Below are 17,075 nucleotides of genomic sequence, written 5' to 3'. Positions count from 1 at the left end.
ATGACATATTTTTATTCGCTAAAAATATTTTGATTAGATAAATGACATATTTTTATTCGCTAAAAATATTTTGATTCGATAAATGACATATTTTTATTTGCTAAGAATATTTTGATTCGATAAATGACATATTTTTATTCGCAAAAAATATTTTCATTCGATAAATGACATATTTTTATTCGCTAAAAATATTTTCATTCGATAAATGACATATTTTTATTCGCTAAAAATATTTTCATTCGATAAATGACATATTTTTATTTGTTAAAATATTTTCATTCGATAAATGACATATTTTTATTCGTTAAAATATTTTCATTCGATAAATGACATATTTTTATTCGTTAAAATATTTTCATTTGATGAATGACAATTTTTATTCGCTAAAAATATTTTCATTTGATAAATTACATATTTTTATTCGTTAAAAATATTTTCATTCGATAAAAATATATTTGTTCGATAAAACCGTTCCCATGCTCCTTTTTGCATTCGATAAAAACTATTTTTATTTGATGCTTTTTTCATTTGATAAAAATGTACTTTCGATAAAGTCACATGACCCAAGGAGGCATGGCCACAAAGCATTACGGCACGATTACAGAGCTTCAAAGTGGATAGATGCGAACACAGTGCAGAGTTCTCACTCCACGCAACTGGTCACCTGAGAGGCTGTGGTTCAATGGCATGCCTAATCGACAAATGCAGAATGAGGCAATTACCCAAGATATGATGGAATGGTATGGTACTGACCCAGAGGGCCCATCTCCTTTGGAGGAACATGGATCTGTTGAAGTTGAAGAGATCGAGAATCCTTTCCCAGAAGAATTGTTTGAAGAATTCAGACAGCTAATTAATCCAATGGCTGAATCTGGCAGCTTTGGTATAGACATATATTTGAGTGCCCTTGAGGCTTACCGTGAGTTGCTTGAGTAACTTTGAATTTTCCTTTGACAACCTGTAAGTCATATAACAGACCAGCAACATGCTGAAGTTCTTCAACTGTATAATGCAGGCCTCTAAAATTTGGAAAAGGCACGTTTTATGTGCTAAAAGCAATCTTGAAATAAAAAGGAGCAATTCTAACTACAATTGTTCAAGTTTAAAATAAATTCATTTTTGATTGACATAATTTTTTAACCAAACTGAATTCAATTTTTTCTTGTTTGAAAATTGTTATGTAAATGAACATGATTGAAGCAATAAATAATACTTAGAACTGGTTACACAAAAATTAAACCATGACTAAAATTAAAACAGAACACATACATTTACATCTGTTTCTGAGCAATGTTAAGCGAAGTTGATAATTTTACTGTAGTTTTCCTTTCAAACTAGACTGAAAGCATTCATTTGCTAATTTTAATGAAATCCTTGTTTATGCTTTTTTTCTTCCACAATAAAAGGCAGTTGTTGGGACTCAACTTATCTACTATAAACATTGTTTTCATGCATTTTCATGAATTCCCACAGGCCTCATTGGCAGCAGAAAGGGGGATGGGAAAAACAATATATACAGTAAGCTTTCAATGGTGTCCAGACTGAATATACCTCACATTAAAACTCTTGTACCAGCCACAGCCAGCATGTACATGATATTTCCCATCAAAAAATATCAATGTTGGGTATGAAAAAAGGAGCAGAAAGTGTAACAGTTTATTTCAAGTATCACCTGTCAATGGCAACACTAATAGTAACTAACATTACAATAAAGAAACAGTTTTGCCTTGAGAAAGTCCACTGAACATGAGTGTTTTCAGTTCAAATGAAAACAGGAGCTTTTAATACAGGTTTTCTATGTAAACAGTTTCAACTGAGCATACTTTGTAACTAGAAGTATTATTTTCATTAATTTTATATTTTTAGTTGTCTTAATTGCCCACAAACTTACCAATGACAGGGAATATTGATTCAATGTTACAACTTTGATACAACTACATGCATAAACTAACCCAACGGGCATCTTGTTTAATTATAATAGAACTTAGAACAGGCATGCTTTATCAAGTGGTTATCAACATTAATATGGAACACCAATAACAACTTATTCAATCATAATTTCCATTTTTTAAATAACCAAAACCAAAACAGTTTGTTAATATTTTCCTTGGTTTTTAAGATGTCAATAAAAATTTCTAGTTAAATTTTTAGACACTTAAAATTTGCCAAAGCCTTCACCACCATAAAGGAGACTTGTTAGGCAAGATTGCTTGAAATCCTCATAGCAACTGAGGGCTACTGGTAGAGAAATAGTAGAAAAACAGGTGCTGGCTTCAAGTAGTTTCTTGGAAGGATCACTGTTGTATGTCACTTCAAACTGATCGTGGGAGTGCAACTGGGTACTACCAGAAATAAACCTTACCAGGGTTTTCACAAAAGACTTGCCTGTGTTTTCATCTGAAATAAAATAATATTTCACAATAAACACCTACTGGGATATAAAAGCATACATTCAGTTGCTATGGACATTGGAAGATTTCAGCAGACTTACCACTGAAAATAACTAAAACAGAGACAAATATAATCATTGGTTTATCCATCTAAATCCTGTGGAAAAGACAAAAATACTTGACCAAAAACGGAATGAAAATGAAATACACTGCAGCAAGTGCTGTACATGTGCAAATTGAAGAAGGGCATAGTAAGCTGTGTTATTTATTTCTTATTAAGGAAATTTGTTGGAAATATGTTGTTTTATGAATAAAAATTGCTTTGTTCATCTAATATTAAGCTTCACATTTTACATGTATGCTGTCATGCAGTGCACTTCACTAACTCTTGGCAATATCTAACCTTTCAGGGAAGATGGTTCATCAATGAATTTGTAGAACCATTCACATGCTAACTTCTGTTCTGCAGACCTGGTGTCATGTTGACCATAAATACCTGTCCTCATGCGTTCATTCACCATAGTTGCATCAATGTCAACGTCATCTTTGGTTGGAAACACTTCCTTAGAAATGCTTGAGTTTTCCCGCAGTATTCTTCCTAATTCCATACAGTCTGAAGTCCTTTAAAAAAAGAGTCCATTGCCAGGGTCCTTGTGATGATAACCTCTGTTGTCATAATGTCTTTGATTGCCCTGTCCTTGTTCAGCTTGGTAAGTGGCACATCACTGAGACCATGGCTTACAATCTTTTCTTCCAATTTCTCTCTGTCATCGGCGGTGAGTTCCTCCAGGTCATCTTTGCTAAGCACCTAAACATAAATGTTTTTTTAAATTAAAGTTAAAACAACTAGCTTTTTAATTTATCCAACGTCTCAGGTTTCCTCAGGTGTTTGAGTGACAATCAACAGAAATGTATCAGGCCTTCAAGTCTATTACAGGATAAAAGGAGAGGAAGCCTTGCCTTTGTGGTTAGTAGCGTTTAGATCTGTACATGTGCCAGGATTTCACGTCTAATCTCTCGTGTTCACAGTGTAGTGTTTTTTGCATTGATATCAGCGTTTTCCTTGAGCATTAGTTTGTTAAGAGTGGACTCTTCTCAAAGGCTTTTTGTGACGGGTGACTGTTTATTTGTTTATTTAAGGTATAATTTGAAAATTACTACATTGGCACTCACTCGGTGCAGCCTGAGGACTATTTTCCAGTATTTCTGGTGGCAAAGTACTCACTAATGGCCTGCCTCACTTCACTCCGTATGATCGAGCGATTTAATGCCATGCTTCCATCCATCCTCTGCGTTTTGACAACATAAAATGGCCGATGGCGGGAAGCTTTGTAACCGTGCCGTAATCCTTTGTGGCCATGCCTCCTTGGGTCACGTGACTTTATCGAAAGCATATTTTTATCAAATGAAAAACACATCGAATAAAAATGGTTTTTATCGAATGCAAAAAGGAGCATGGAAATGGTTTTATCGAACAAATATATTTTTATCGAATGAAAATATTTTTAACGAATAAAAATATGTCATTTATCAAATGAAAATATTTTTAGCGAATAAAAATGTCATTTATCGAATGAAAATATTTTAACGAATATGTCATTTATCCAATAAAAATATTTTAACGAATAAAAATATGTCATTTATCGAATGAAAATATTTTTAGCGAATAAAAATATGTCATTTATCGAATGAAAATATTTTTAGCGAATAAAAATATGTCATTTATCGAATGAAAATTATTTTAGCGAATAAAAATATGTCATTTGTCGAATGAAAATATTTTTAGCGAATAAAAATATGTCATTTATCGAATGAAAATATTTTTAGCGAATAAAAATGTGTCGTTTACCGAATGAAAATATTTTTTTGTCAAATTATGCTACTTTTCGGCAACCATAGTAGCCCGCCATAACGTATTTCAATGCTTCGAAAATAACTTGACTTTGTGAGCCTACCGGATGGCAAAACACTCCCCGATAACGTGTCTTATGAGAAGTGGATATCTCATGGAGACTTCATGTCCTAATGGCGCCGATGCTACGACCTTTTCACACCTTGAGCTATTTTTAGAATTACTGTTGGCGCGAAAATATGACATCATCAGTCACATCACGCCTCCTACCTGCCCCCAAGTTGAACCAATAAAATCTTCTTGCTTTACTGTTTAGTTATTCAAAATGGCGCACAAACTGAACTCGTCGTCCTCGGAATGTTTCGATACAAGTTCCTCTATTTTTCTTGATTCTTCTTTGGAATCAAGTGTTTCGGAAAGCGAAGCTGAGGATAGTGACGAAGAAACAGCTGAGGGTGAATGCAAAAGTTCTGACAGTCAACGGAGAAAAACACCAAAGGCAAAAACTAATGGTACGACATGGGTAAGAGTAAGCTTGTGTCCAAAACAAAATCGCTACATGAGCAGCAAATGGAGGAATTATCATTGTAGGTTATTTCTAACGAAGAGGTTAAGAATGTGGAAGGCGAATTACGGCTTATCCACGAGAGAAGAACTCATTCCTTTCTTGCGTTCGGTGGACAGAGAAGTCCGACAATTCTCAACCAACAACAACTTGCGCAAGTATCAATCAAAGTTTCTGCACCTGTGTCAGAACTGTGTAAAAAACAATGAAAGTTTAGAGACTGACTTTAGGGCTCTTATTGCCACGTTACCAAACCTTGAACGTACAAGTGATGAAATTGTTGGCGGCATCTTTAAAGAACTTACCTCAACATTAGCCAATACAAGGATCAATGAATTCTTGAATCCAAAAAGTAAAATAGATTTAAGAATGCAGGGTAAAGTAGTCGACGCTGATGAAATGCTGCGACCTAAACTGAAGTTGTATGCACTGGTATCAAAACGTAAAGTTTAAGTTCCTTGACTAAAAGGGCCAGTCAGTTAAAGGCCAGCCATCATGTCAGCCTGCTATTTATGACCAGATTTTCATGGCTCATTGCTGGCTGCGGCCTCTATTTGGTAGAACGTACTCAGTATTTCACCACTTCAAAAACTATACGCAGTTTCGCTCACATGGTAATTCTTCAGCTTAGGTAAAGAGCTTAAAATTTATAACTCTTGTCCAGGATCTTTAATGTACATGAACAAACCAATCCAAGTTGTACCAGGACTTCTACAAGTTTCAACCCATTTAAGAGGCTACCCTGCTCAGTTTCTGCGTATTGAATTCTTCAACTACAATGCAGAACTCTTTTGTTTTATTCTGCCAGGCCTCATAACCATTCCAGAATTTTAGTATGTTAAAACTGGGCTAATATGGTGGATATTACAGGTACATGAAATCAATACCTACATTTAGTATGCATCAAACTCACTATCTCTTTTCTGATTGGCCGTAAGCGTACGGTGAATTTTTTAAATCAGCACCTGTGACGTCATCTAGCTGCAGATTATACAACAGTCATGTCAAGGACACTCAAGATCACCGGTCATCATGGCATGTATGACCGCAGTGCATCAGATTTCTAAGGGTAATCATGTCAAGTTCCTGCACTTTGTGTTGCTTGCTATTAGTGAAGCAAAAACATGCCTTCCATTTCTTTTTTTCATTCAATTAGGCCATCCCCTTTTTTTCTCTGTTTAGCGTCGTCTGACCAACCCAGATTTTCACGTTTTCAAAAAAAAAAGTTATGCAGAAAGTAATGACACATTATATCAAACAATTGTCACTTTAATCTGAAACATAAGCAATTTTTTGCCTTACAGATTTTTAGTTTTTTCCCTGTTCTTGTTTGATTTTAAAGGGACACAGTCAGCTGGCGCACATGCTCATTAGATACCATTTCATAGCTAATTTACATATAACAGATATGCAATCCAGTGTTTTTAACCAAACATGATAAAATAATATCCTAGGATGAGCAAAAGTACACTCAAAAACAGATTTTTCAGTAAACGATTGAAAATCAAGCAAAACACTGCAAAGATTGAAGCGAATTTCTAGATGTATTTGATACGTAACTTTGATTTCAGGTTGATGTGAACTCTTTTAGCTTCTTTTCAAAGTGACAAAACTAGTGTCCAGGTCAGCCTGGTCCCAAAGCTGACTGTGTCCCTTAAACAACAATGTCGATTTTTCCTTCCTCCATTGCCGCGATGTTGACTTTATAAGCACACCTTGTTGTTTCCAGGCTCCATGGATATTATGCCGAGGTACCAGTCTCCTAGCTCCAGACTCCTTTTCCAATTTTATTTTTGTTTTTGTTTTCTCCTTTTCTGACTGACCGACCCAAAATCAGAAAACACATTCGACAATAAACAAAAAAAAAGGGGATGGCCTTATGTAGGATAAAACAATTACTAGATTAAGTTTTTGTGATATCCAAAGTAATCAAGGTCTCAGGTAGGGTTATCAGCTGCAGCCGAAGGCTGAGGCCGATAACCCTTACCTTCACCTCAATTAGTAGTATATTCTGGATATCACAAAAACCTCATCCAATGATTGTTTGGTATCAAAAGTAAGAATTAACTATAACTAACAGCTTGGTGGCAGCATCTTGTATGTTCAGTTGACGATTTAGTTGAAGCATTTTCTTATCTTTGGAAATTGTTGGTTTTTGAGAGGAAGTCTTTTGAATTCTTGAGCAAGTTTCAGAAAAGTTTATCTACTTTTTTGAACAAATTTGACAAATGGACTCTTTTGAAATTGGTATAAAAAAGCCCACAAAGTAGCAATAATGTTTGAATTATCCCAGCTTTTTCATATATACAGCTGCATCAATAAAATACTTACCTACTGGGACTGTACTCGAGAACATGGCTCTCAGTCGTTTGTTCCGAGTCCACTAGCCTCCAATACTATCCCTTGGCATGTTTAATTATAATTATGCTATTATGTTGTAGTATCTCAATGTGTAGTTCCAGAAAATATCCACACCTCCCCCACGGAAGGGATTTTTTCTAACACCTCCCCACCCCTCTGGAAATTCCAGTAAAGCTTCATACAGTTCTTAAAATTTTTTGGTCTTCCAGAATACCCCACCCCCCAGGAAATTCCAATCCCTTCTGTGGGGGGAGTGTGGATATTTTCTGGAACTGCACAATAAGACTGTAAGAACAGTTTTTCTGTTGTTGTTGTTTTTCATTTTTATTTTGTGTGATGTACATGTACTGTACATGTACTAATAATGTAACATTACTATCAGTCTGTTATGACCTCTACAACAACTGGCTTTGTTTTCAAGACTATTATGAATAGAGTGGTTTTATATCAAATATCATAAAACCAAAACCAAAGTAATGACAGGGGTCTCATTAAGGGTGGGACACCAGGCAAATTGACTGGCTGTAAGGACAATTCTGCCCGTCTGTTTTGACCATCTCCAGGAAAATTTTTCTTATAAAAAGTTCAGTTCAAAAAGTTTTGTCGGCCAGTGAGAACTAGTTGCCCTCCTGTTGAAAACATTAATGAAACCCCTGAATGACTTTATTAGCCAATCACAAAGGACAACGACCATGCCAAGAACCAATCAAAACTCCAATGAATACATGTAGTCGACATGAAGTGCAAAAAAAACAGTGTACGGGTGCACGTGAGTCACATTGATTTTAGTTTCATCTGTGATATTTGGATGAAAAAGTGGTGCAAGGTTTTGAAAACAATGAATGGGAAGGCTGTGTTTTCATCAATAAAACACACTGGGGCTACTATACATGGCCAAAGTATTTGAATAAACAGTAGAACTATGGTATAGAGTGTTAATGTTTTTACATTTCCGAAACACTTGATTCCAAAGACGAATCAAGAAAAGAGGAACTTGTATCAGACAATTCTGAGGATGAAGAGTCTAGTTTGTAAACAGTACAGCAAGGAGATTTTACTGGTTCAATTTGGGGGCAGGTAGGAGGCATGGCTAACCCTAACCTGTTTGCCTATTCCCAGAAAGTGCACATTATCTGATAGTTTTTTATCGGCTCATTGTGTAGCCTGTGTACATCCACTCAAAAAAATCGGGGAGAAGGAAACTGCTGTAAGAGAGGTTTTAGGTCTTCACTTAATTAGTAACAGCCACTTAACTGACAACTGACAAATAGACAATCAAAATTTGAACTGATAACTGACATTTGCAACCCTCCTCCCCACCCCCTCTTCCTCCCCCATTTAGACCCTCTTATTTTGCCAACACAAGGGCTTTTAACTCCTGTCAGTAATTCAAGTTGTGCTAAGGCTTCCAGTCTGGCCAAACTGTGGAGAGATATAGTGTGGCCACTGTTTTCATCTACATAATTATGTACATGTGTAGATTCCAAGCAGCGACAATCATGCCTGCTGTGAGTCGGACAATGTGCGCAACACCCTTGTTTTTCTTAGCCCGTTCACAAGTAGTTTACTGATTTCTGTTTTTGCCTTTCCCGCGTCCTTTCTCGTGTCTACCCACTGTTTGTTAACATGTGAGTTCACTGTTGTTCCAGCAGCTGCTCTGCACTGTTCATAGCTGCGTTCTCCGTCAACATTATACAAATTACTGCAATTGTCCTCGGCTATTCCAGTTCCCGCATCGGTTTGGTTCCAGACCTCACACCAGTCCACACATGATCAATGGCGACCACAACCACAAACAAATTAAGTCAGATTCAACACAGGTAACATTAACTTATATTTTAATATATTTAAGCTTAAACCAGTATATTGGCAGGCAGTTAGCTACAACAAGATGTGTAGCAGTCTCAAATTCAGCTTTTTATCTTTACTAATGTCAAGAGCCAACTGGTTAGGCAACCAGCAGCTAGCAATGTTAACAAGATTAATGTGCCTCCATTTTCAAGTTCAGTTTCTTGTACCGTGCACAACTAGCACATCGAGGCATAGGTACATGTTTTAAATTATTTCATAACTTAACTTGTTTATGTTTAAATAACTGTCCTTGATAGAACTGCTGAGACAAGAAAAATCTGACAAGGGCTAGCTTCCTTTCTACCTTTCCCACCTCCTCCTCAAGGATGTTTTTTTCCTTTCTTTTTATCTCAAAATTACTTCTCGTGTATTACCAACATTTTAAGACAACATTGAACGGATATGAGATAAGAAGTGGATAAGCAAAATTTTTATAATTTTTTGTTTGTAGTATTTGACCCAAGATGGTTATTTGTTGAATTCTTGAGTTTGTCTCAACTAGATCTGTCTAGGATTGAAGTCTGGATTACACCCATATATAGTCATTTTTTTTTCTTTTTGAAGTTAAATATAGCCTTTTAAAGTTTAAAGTTCTCGTCTATAGTGCATTATCCCGTTGGCCTTTCTGTCGCTTTCTTATCCGCTGTGTTCATCAGCTTTAGCGGGCACGTTGTAGTAGGAGTGTGACTCATCATGCTTGTCCAAGTCACAATATGGTACATCCTTTGTCATGATAACCTCCAGTCGGTCAATCAACTCCGAGAAACTGGGACGAGAGGATGGATCTTCATTCCAGCACTCAGACATCAGTTCATATCTATCATGGATAGAAGATGACAAAAAGTTAAACAGCTGCATTGCGGAACAAACCCGATCCATCTACAATATTTGTCAAAGCCAACTTGAAATACATTACAACACTAAATCAGTTTCTCGACATTGTATAGGTGCGTGGAGGGCATGCAAGATGCGCAAAAATGAAATGTTTCAATAATGATTATCAAGCTTGCAGCCTCTTGATCAAAAATAATGTGAAATACACATGTAGTAATATGATGTACAACAACCTGAACCAATGCCGTCTCAAAATCCAAAGAAGAGTTACTTGATGATTGGTTATTTTAATTACTGGAGGGTTATCCCGTGGCTGAGCCAATTATTTTCACACAATAATAAAGTTATTATTACTATTACAATAACTCCTATTTGTTTAGAGCCCCTCTAGACAGCAATTCTATGCTCCTATATGACAACAATAGATTGCAATGGTCAGGTTTTAAAATAAATCTTATGTAAATTTGGACGGATATAGTTCATATTACAGATCCTTTGTATATATTTAATTTAAGCCACTATATGTCCATAACATTGGTTGTTCGCATATCGTTTGTCCACAGTTTAAAAACAACAATGTTCCTCTACGATAGTTGTGGTCTTCATGAATGACTGCCCTCTACTTTTAGTAGCAGCATTACCAGTTGTTTTTATACGATATAAATATATTCATGCGAGCCACAAGCATTTCAATTTGTAAGTATTGGATAATTGCTTGTTTTCAAGTATCAGCCCTATTTCGAAAGAGGGACAACTGATCTCAACGCAATTTAGTTACTTACACTTCATCACAACACATGTCAGGCCTTTCCATGCGATAACCAGTCTTCAAAAGTTGACACAGCTCTCGATTGGTTAACGTGGGATACGGCACACCTCCTGAAATTCATCCAAAGAAAAATAAGTCATAAGAAAGTGTCACGTGAGGAAAACTGAAATGAATTCTCGCCTTAACATAAGAAAGTAATGACTAATTTCGGAAAAAATAAAGAAACAAGAATGTAATGGAAATAGAAAAAAATATTTTTTTAACTTACCCATGGTGGCCATTTCCCAAAGAAGTATTCCAAAGGACCAGCTATATGCAAATAAAATAATAAAAAAAAAATCAAGAAACGCTGTTTTGTAATTACTGTACATGTACTCAACACAATTAAGATTTTAAGTCTTTCTCTTTTTGGGCCATGTAATTATAATGACAAGCCGCCCACCAGCAACTTCTACGCTTCTTTCCTGCCCTCGAAACTTCTCGACAATACACGCTAAATCCTTGAAAGAACAAGTTGTACTTCTCCGTGTGTGCATCTGAGGGTTAAGGAAAAGGTTTTGCCGTCACACGGAAAGAGTGACTTACACATCACTCTTGATGGTGTAAATGCTGTCATTAATTGATTCTGGGGCCATCCATTTCACAGGAAGCTTCTTTGTATTCTTTCCACTGTACAAGTCCTCGTAGATTTCTCGCATCAATCCAAAGTCTGACACTTTGACTCGGTTATCAGTGCCAACCAGAATATTACGAGCTGCAAGGTCACGATGAATGAAGCCTTTCTCTGCAAGATGATTCTAAAAAATTATGACAGAATTACAAGAGCACAATTTATTTATAGAAATAAAGATTATGATTCTCTTTTGTTTGTTTGTGTTTTGGGAATCACGTATTAAAACTTTGTTTGAAGTTACCAATAAACGAGGCATGCAAGACCCATCCTAGTTTCAGATGATTTGTTCACAGGACCTTTCTTGTGGAGGTTGAGAGTCACAACTAGAAAGTATTTTTACACTTTATCTCATTTCGAACTAGCTATAGTAATACCTACCATTCCCTTTGCTATTTGCCAAGCAAAAGAAAACAGCTTTTGAGTAGTAAAGCTGTCTGGTTCTTCGTCGTTGTCATCATCAATATTTTCAGTTGATATCAATATAGCGGCAGCATTGCTGTTGCCCTGTGATGTCGATGGCATCGACATCTGTTCCATGCTTTTCTGCTCCAGAAAATCGTTACAGTTACCTTCGCCAGGGTCGGCGTCATCATCATCAATATTTTCAGTTGGCATCAGTATAGCGGAAGCATTGTCTTTTCCCTGTGATGTCGTTGGCATTAATAGCACCTCAATTTTTTCCTGGTTCAGAAAAGCATTATTGTTTCCTTCCTCTTTCTCGTCGTCATCATCATCAATATTTTCAGTCGATATGGATATGGTGGCAGCGTTGCTGTTTTCCTGTGATGTCGATGGTATCGGCATCAGTTCAATGATTTCCTGATCCAGTGAATCATTGCTGTTTTCCTGAATAAATAACGCAAGAAAAAGAAAAAAAAAAACAGAACAGAACAGAACCTAGCAAGTAATGGTAGTAAACTAAGCATTTGTAAATTATTACGTTATTGACATTTTGGGAAGGGAGGGAAGGATAGAAAATGTGGCGCTTATTTCAAACCTCATGTAGCGTGAGTTTTTGGTGAGTTTTTAGTGAGTTTTTCTTATCTTGATTGGAAAACATTTGTAGTAATATGTCGAAGTTGTAGTTGTTTTTTTTTCCAGTTTTGATTTTGGTATCAATGTTTGTTTTTTTACATTTCTTCCACTTCTGCTTTAGCTTTAGCATTTTTAATACTTCATCATACTCGTAATACTTTTAGAATATATCTAATAATTTTGATTTTTACTGCCAGTTTGGCTATGTTGACCTACCTGATCTCATCATATTTGGCACATGACCACCAATGAAATAAACATTCGTGGATACTTTACACATCATTTAACTTTCATTACCATACATAAGTACTTGTACGTTTGCAGATACATGTACCAATCCAAATAATAATAATATGCGCATAGATCAATGAATTTGTCGTGTAATTCTTAAATGTTATAATCTTCTCAAATGCAGTTTTAAGAGCTAAAACTGCCATGGAAATAAACAATAGAAAAGCGAACACTTCCGCTTGTCCATTACTTACTTCAGCAAGATTCTCAGCGAAAAGGGTTACATCAAGGATGATATCTCTGTTATCTCGTGACGGAGTGGATTCCATCATCAGCAAAGTTTGCTCTAGCCGTGGTTGATCTTGATCAATCCCATCCTGAGTATCATCTTTTTCCTGAATGGCAAGAATATTGACCTACCATGAAATACGCGTATTTTAATACCCTTATTTCACGGTAGGTCAATATTTTGCAAAATCTCCCTTTTTTAATAAAAAAAAAATGGGAGTGATAATCGAGAGGCGGGAGACATTTTAAAAGCTTACCATCCATCGAGATGTCAGAGCTGAAATGTTATATCGGACTAGATCGTTGAGAGGAGGGGAGGGTGAGGTAAAGGGGGAGTTCAAAGACTGGGCAAATTTTTGTGAGAGCAGAGGGACTAGAGGGAGATAGCTCCTTCATCTCCGGGATTTTAAAGTACCATGGAAACGCTCTAGTTCCTCCCTTTATGGGATATGTATTGGCTATCTATCCATACTTCCATCCTGCTATTTAAATGCAGTTAAACTGATCACGTTTTAATATTTTTCTTACATCTGTCAACTTTTCTTTTCACGTGGAACGAAAATTTAATACTTTTTCAAACTTTCCTATTGAAATTTTGACGTCAGGCCTACACCATTTTTCCAAAACAAATTTGAAGAAGAATATTTGCCTGATAACATTATAACGAAAGTAACTAAAGTAGTATTCAAGCTGTTTCTTACCTGAGAAAGCTGTCCAGAGGACATGGCAATTTCTTTGTTAACTTGGAAACCGCCAGGAATAGCCAAGGGCCAATTTTCATCCTGAAAGTCTAGCTCTCCCTGTTAAATATGCATTAAAAGTTAATATTTTAATCCTCATTTATATTTTTATTCATACACTCACCCATTCATTTGTTTGTTCATTTAATCTATTCAATCATTTGTCCATCCGTCCGTTCACCATTCCTTCCTTCCTTCCTTCCTTCATCCACCCCACCACCAATTCTCCTACTAACCCCCTGCTCACCGATCAATACACCCCGACAGTCAGCTATGTGACATATCAATTGACAGGTTATTTTCTATTAAGCCTCAAATATTTGATGGCAGATACACACGATACACTATAAAACATTCCCCATCCCTCAAGTTACATACTGGTGGAGTCAAAGGCCTCAGAACTTTTAGTCACCACTCCATCAAACCACTCATGTTCTTGAAGCCCTAAGCATATCTGATTAGAATAGGGTTTAATGTAAGGCACCTACTTGGCTGCAGTCGCTCATTTCTTTTTGAGCATTGAATATTTCCTTGTCGTCGTAACATTTCTTCTCCTCGTTACCCCCAGTCCCTTGGTTTCGATTGATCTAGAATACAATGAACACGATTAGGTCATAAATAACTACCACGATTGGTCTAAACATGGAAGTGATTAAGTTTCAAGATGAGGGCTGAACATTATCGACTGGAAATCTTGTTATATTTAGAACCCAACACAGCCTACTTGGGAGGCATCTAGCCATTGAAAATCCTATAGCTGCATGTTAAACTATGAGCTTTGATAGATTTGCAAGAGTCCCGTATAATTAGCACGAACTGCCTCGTGAAGGACTACACCACTGCCCTACTTTTAAATCCATTACTACAGAACACTTGGGGTAACATCAAATTGATTAAATATTCCTTTGGGAAACGTCTTACCGATTGCCTCCTGCGTCGTAACCACTGCAACAGATCACCAAACGGAACGTACTCTATCACCAGGAACTTGTGTTCCTGCAAAGTGCAACAACCAACCAGGGATACAATATTCTGGTGTGCACCCAACAGCTTCATCTGTTCTATTTCCTGCAAGAACTCTTCTTTTTGTTCTTCGCTCGGATCATCTAGACACAAATAATGTAGTTAAATTCCTATTTGCTACAAATATAAGATTTTAAAACCAGATTCAAAAATCAATCCGCCATCTATTAGGCTTTGCTTCAGTCACGGTCGGAGTGCATTCCGACAGGAAACTCAATTGCGTTTCATGCTCAGGACTACCTGCTCTCCAATTTAGGGATAATGGGACATGAAAAGAGAAAAACAAGGCGACAGATGATTATATAGTTTTTAATGATATCCACATTATAAAGGGAAATGGCTCAGTTGTGTCGTTCGTACTGTCACCTTAAGCTTAAGACTGGGGAGATACAACTTGCGATCTGATTGTAAAAGACCAAATGCAACCGATCTGTTAAGGGTTAAAGGAGCTCAGTCACGGTTTGCGCGTATTGAGAAGTTTAGCGTCAATTTTTCAAATTTGTTTGTAATCTGTGTTAACCTTCTCCAGCCTTAGCCATCCTTGTTCCTCTATGGTTTATCATTATCTCTTTGGTGTTTTTCTATGTTATTAAACTGTTATTTTCAGGTTTCCTACCATTTAAAGGTAATTAATTTGTATGTGGCCAAAATAACTCAAAATACCGTGACTTAACTCCTTTAAGTATTTTGCATATCACCGAGAATTTAAATCTCTTTCAGGTGTATTTTAAAGACAACGGACGAAACCAATTAGCAAGTTGTGTGACGATTCGCCCTCTTATACATGATTTTGCATAATGATTACAATTACCTTGCAGTTCTTTGACTGCGACCAGCTGGCATGGCTCCTCGGGCTTCAATGTTTTTACAGTATCAAACACTTCTATTCCAACTCGCCTCTTTAGAGTTGCTTTGTAAACCACACCAAATGCTCCTCGACCCAGCTCCTCTTCGTATTTTATTTCCTCGGGAAGAAGTTCCCACTTGTCAAGCGGGATAATTTCGCGAGCTGAACGAACTGATCTGTGGACAGATGGGAAAATAGTTTATACACAAAAAGAGTTGTTATCATGTAGTACAGTGCAGTAGGCTTTTATTTTACTGAAATCTTGCTGCTCAAAAGACGAATATCTTAGAGCTTGGCGATGAAACTCAGCCATTCTGCATTCTGTCAATAAGTTCCAAATTGGATACCAGGTTCTGCAATGGTTAAGACTGCAGTTAAGCATATACCATCAAAGCTATCCCGGCTTCCGAGGGAGAGTTATTGTTATTTCCTCTAGATAACATGCTAGTCCATTGCAGGCTACTTCTGCACATTTCCTCGGGTTGACCTGGTACTTCGGCATTATCCATTTTAGAATATCCCCAGCTGGAGAGATTCCCAAATAGATTTTTTACCCAGGAACACAACGCAGTCACCCCAGCCAACGTACCAACATGGACCGCCAGCAGATCCCGGGTCCAACGCGCTTAGGTAGTTAGTTGGGGTACAGGAAATGGTGCAGCACGAAAAATGGCGAGCTAAAGAAGGAGAGAGGGGCTTGGTGCGAGGAGTGAACGATTGTTCTCTGGCTTTCCCGTACCACATAGGCTCAATTTTCAGATCCCGAGTCCAGCACGCTTAAGTAGTTAGTTGGGGTACAGCACGAAAAATAGTGAGCGAAAGAAGGAGAGAGGGGCTTGGTGAGAGAAGTGAACGATTGTTCTCTAGCTTTCCCGTACCACATAGGCTCGATTTTCTGCCGTTTTGGGTGTGCAGTTGTTTATCCTCCTCGCAAGGGGCAAGGAACGCGGGCTCACAAAACGGCTGGAAATATCGAGCCCACGTACCACACTCCTCTCTTATTTTTTCTCTCTCTGTTTTTTCCCCCACTGCTCCCCAACTAACCAGTGGGCCACTCCGCCTCCCATCATTTTGCCAAATCATTTCAGATCCGATTTCTTGTCTGAACATCATATTTCAAAGTTAAACTATGTTTGTCTTGTGATACGCATATATTATATATCTAGGGTCAATTTATAATAGTAAGGTTTTCTTTGCTGTTAGGTGAATAAATTTACGCAAAAAAGAGGCAAGGTCTCCATTACTTCTCAAAACAGCGCCTGCTGAGAATGGAACCGGCTGTAATTAACCTATAGATGCAGCTTTTAGCTGTAAAATGCTATAACATTCAGAATCTCTCCTGTTAATTGTCCCACTTTTGCAATAACCAACGAATTTATCATGGTACATCTTAAGTATGAGGTAACAACAACAGTGAATAACCTTTTGATTCGCTTGTGACGAGACCGTCTGTAGCACCAGAAACCTAAAATAAAACATAGCACCAGCAACAGAATAAAGGCGATACCAGATAAGATGTAAATCATCCTTTCATTGGAGATCGCGGTTTCTTCTGTTGGTTGACCAGAATTCCTTTGCAGTGGCACTGAAAACGGATAATGAATTTATATCTTAAG

General features: G+C 37.1%; 2 protein-coding genes across 3 annotated transcripts in view; both read right to left on the bottom strand.

Moving 5' to 3' along the window:
• Positions 1–339: 339 nt before the first annotated feature.
• On the bottom strand, positions 340–3,901 carry LOC145480516 (uncharacterized). 2 transcript variants are annotated; one of them, XM_081458760.1, is made up of 3 exons: positions 3,564–3,901; positions 2,794–3,198; positions 340–2,397 (listed from the first exon to the last, which is right to left on the bottom strand). In XM_081458760.1, exons 2-3 carry the CDS (start codon positions 2,996–2,998, stop codon positions 2,156–2,158), a joined length of 447 nt encoding a protein of 148 aa, XP_081314886.1. In that variant the 5' UTR covers positions 2,999–3,198; positions 3,564–3,901; the 3' UTR covers positions 340–2,155. The 2 variants fall into 2 exon arrangements, with proteins under 2 accessions (XP_081314886.1, XP_081314891.1); XM_081458765.1 differs by having other exon boundaries at positions 2,887–3,198; positions 3,564–3,899.
• Positions 3,902–8,537: 4,636 nt separating this feature from the next.
• Positions 8,538–17,075, bottom strand: part of LOC145480774 (uncharacterized) — a 48,633-nt gene continuing 40,095 nt past the window's right edge. The window contains exons 11-21 of the mRNA XM_081459101.1: positions 16,882–17,044; positions 15,424–15,635; positions 14,511–14,695; positions 14,078–14,176; positions 13,551–13,649; positions 12,816–12,956; positions 11,674–12,141; positions 11,208–11,419; positions 10,891–10,931; positions 10,636–10,732; positions 8,538–9,836 (exon numbers count right to left, since the gene is read on the bottom strand). Of these exons, the coding sequence (XP_081315227.1) occupies positions 9,656–9,836; positions 10,636–10,732; positions 10,891–10,931; positions 11,208–11,419; positions 11,674–12,141; positions 12,816–12,956; positions 13,551–13,649; positions 14,078–14,176; positions 14,511–14,695; positions 15,424–15,635; positions 16,882–17,044 (1,898 nt within the window). The 3' untranslated portion in view covers positions 8,538–9,655. The remainder of the gene's footprint in view (positions 9,837–10,635; positions 10,733–10,890; positions 10,932–11,207; positions 11,420–11,673; positions 12,142–12,815; positions 12,957–13,550; positions 13,650–14,077; positions 14,177–14,510; positions 14,696–15,423; positions 15,636–16,881; positions 17,045–17,075) is intronic.

Source organism: Orbicella franksi, chromosome 1, assembly GCF_964199315.1.
Source record: "Orbicella franksi chromosome 1, jaOrbFran1.1, whole genome shotgun sequence".
Lineage (NCBI taxonomy): Eukaryota > Metazoa > Cnidaria > Anthozoa > Scleractinia > Merulinidae > Orbicella > Orbicella franksi.
The sequence above is the reverse complement of the archived record's forward strand: the minus strand, read 5'-3'. Positions and strand labels throughout refer to the sequence as shown.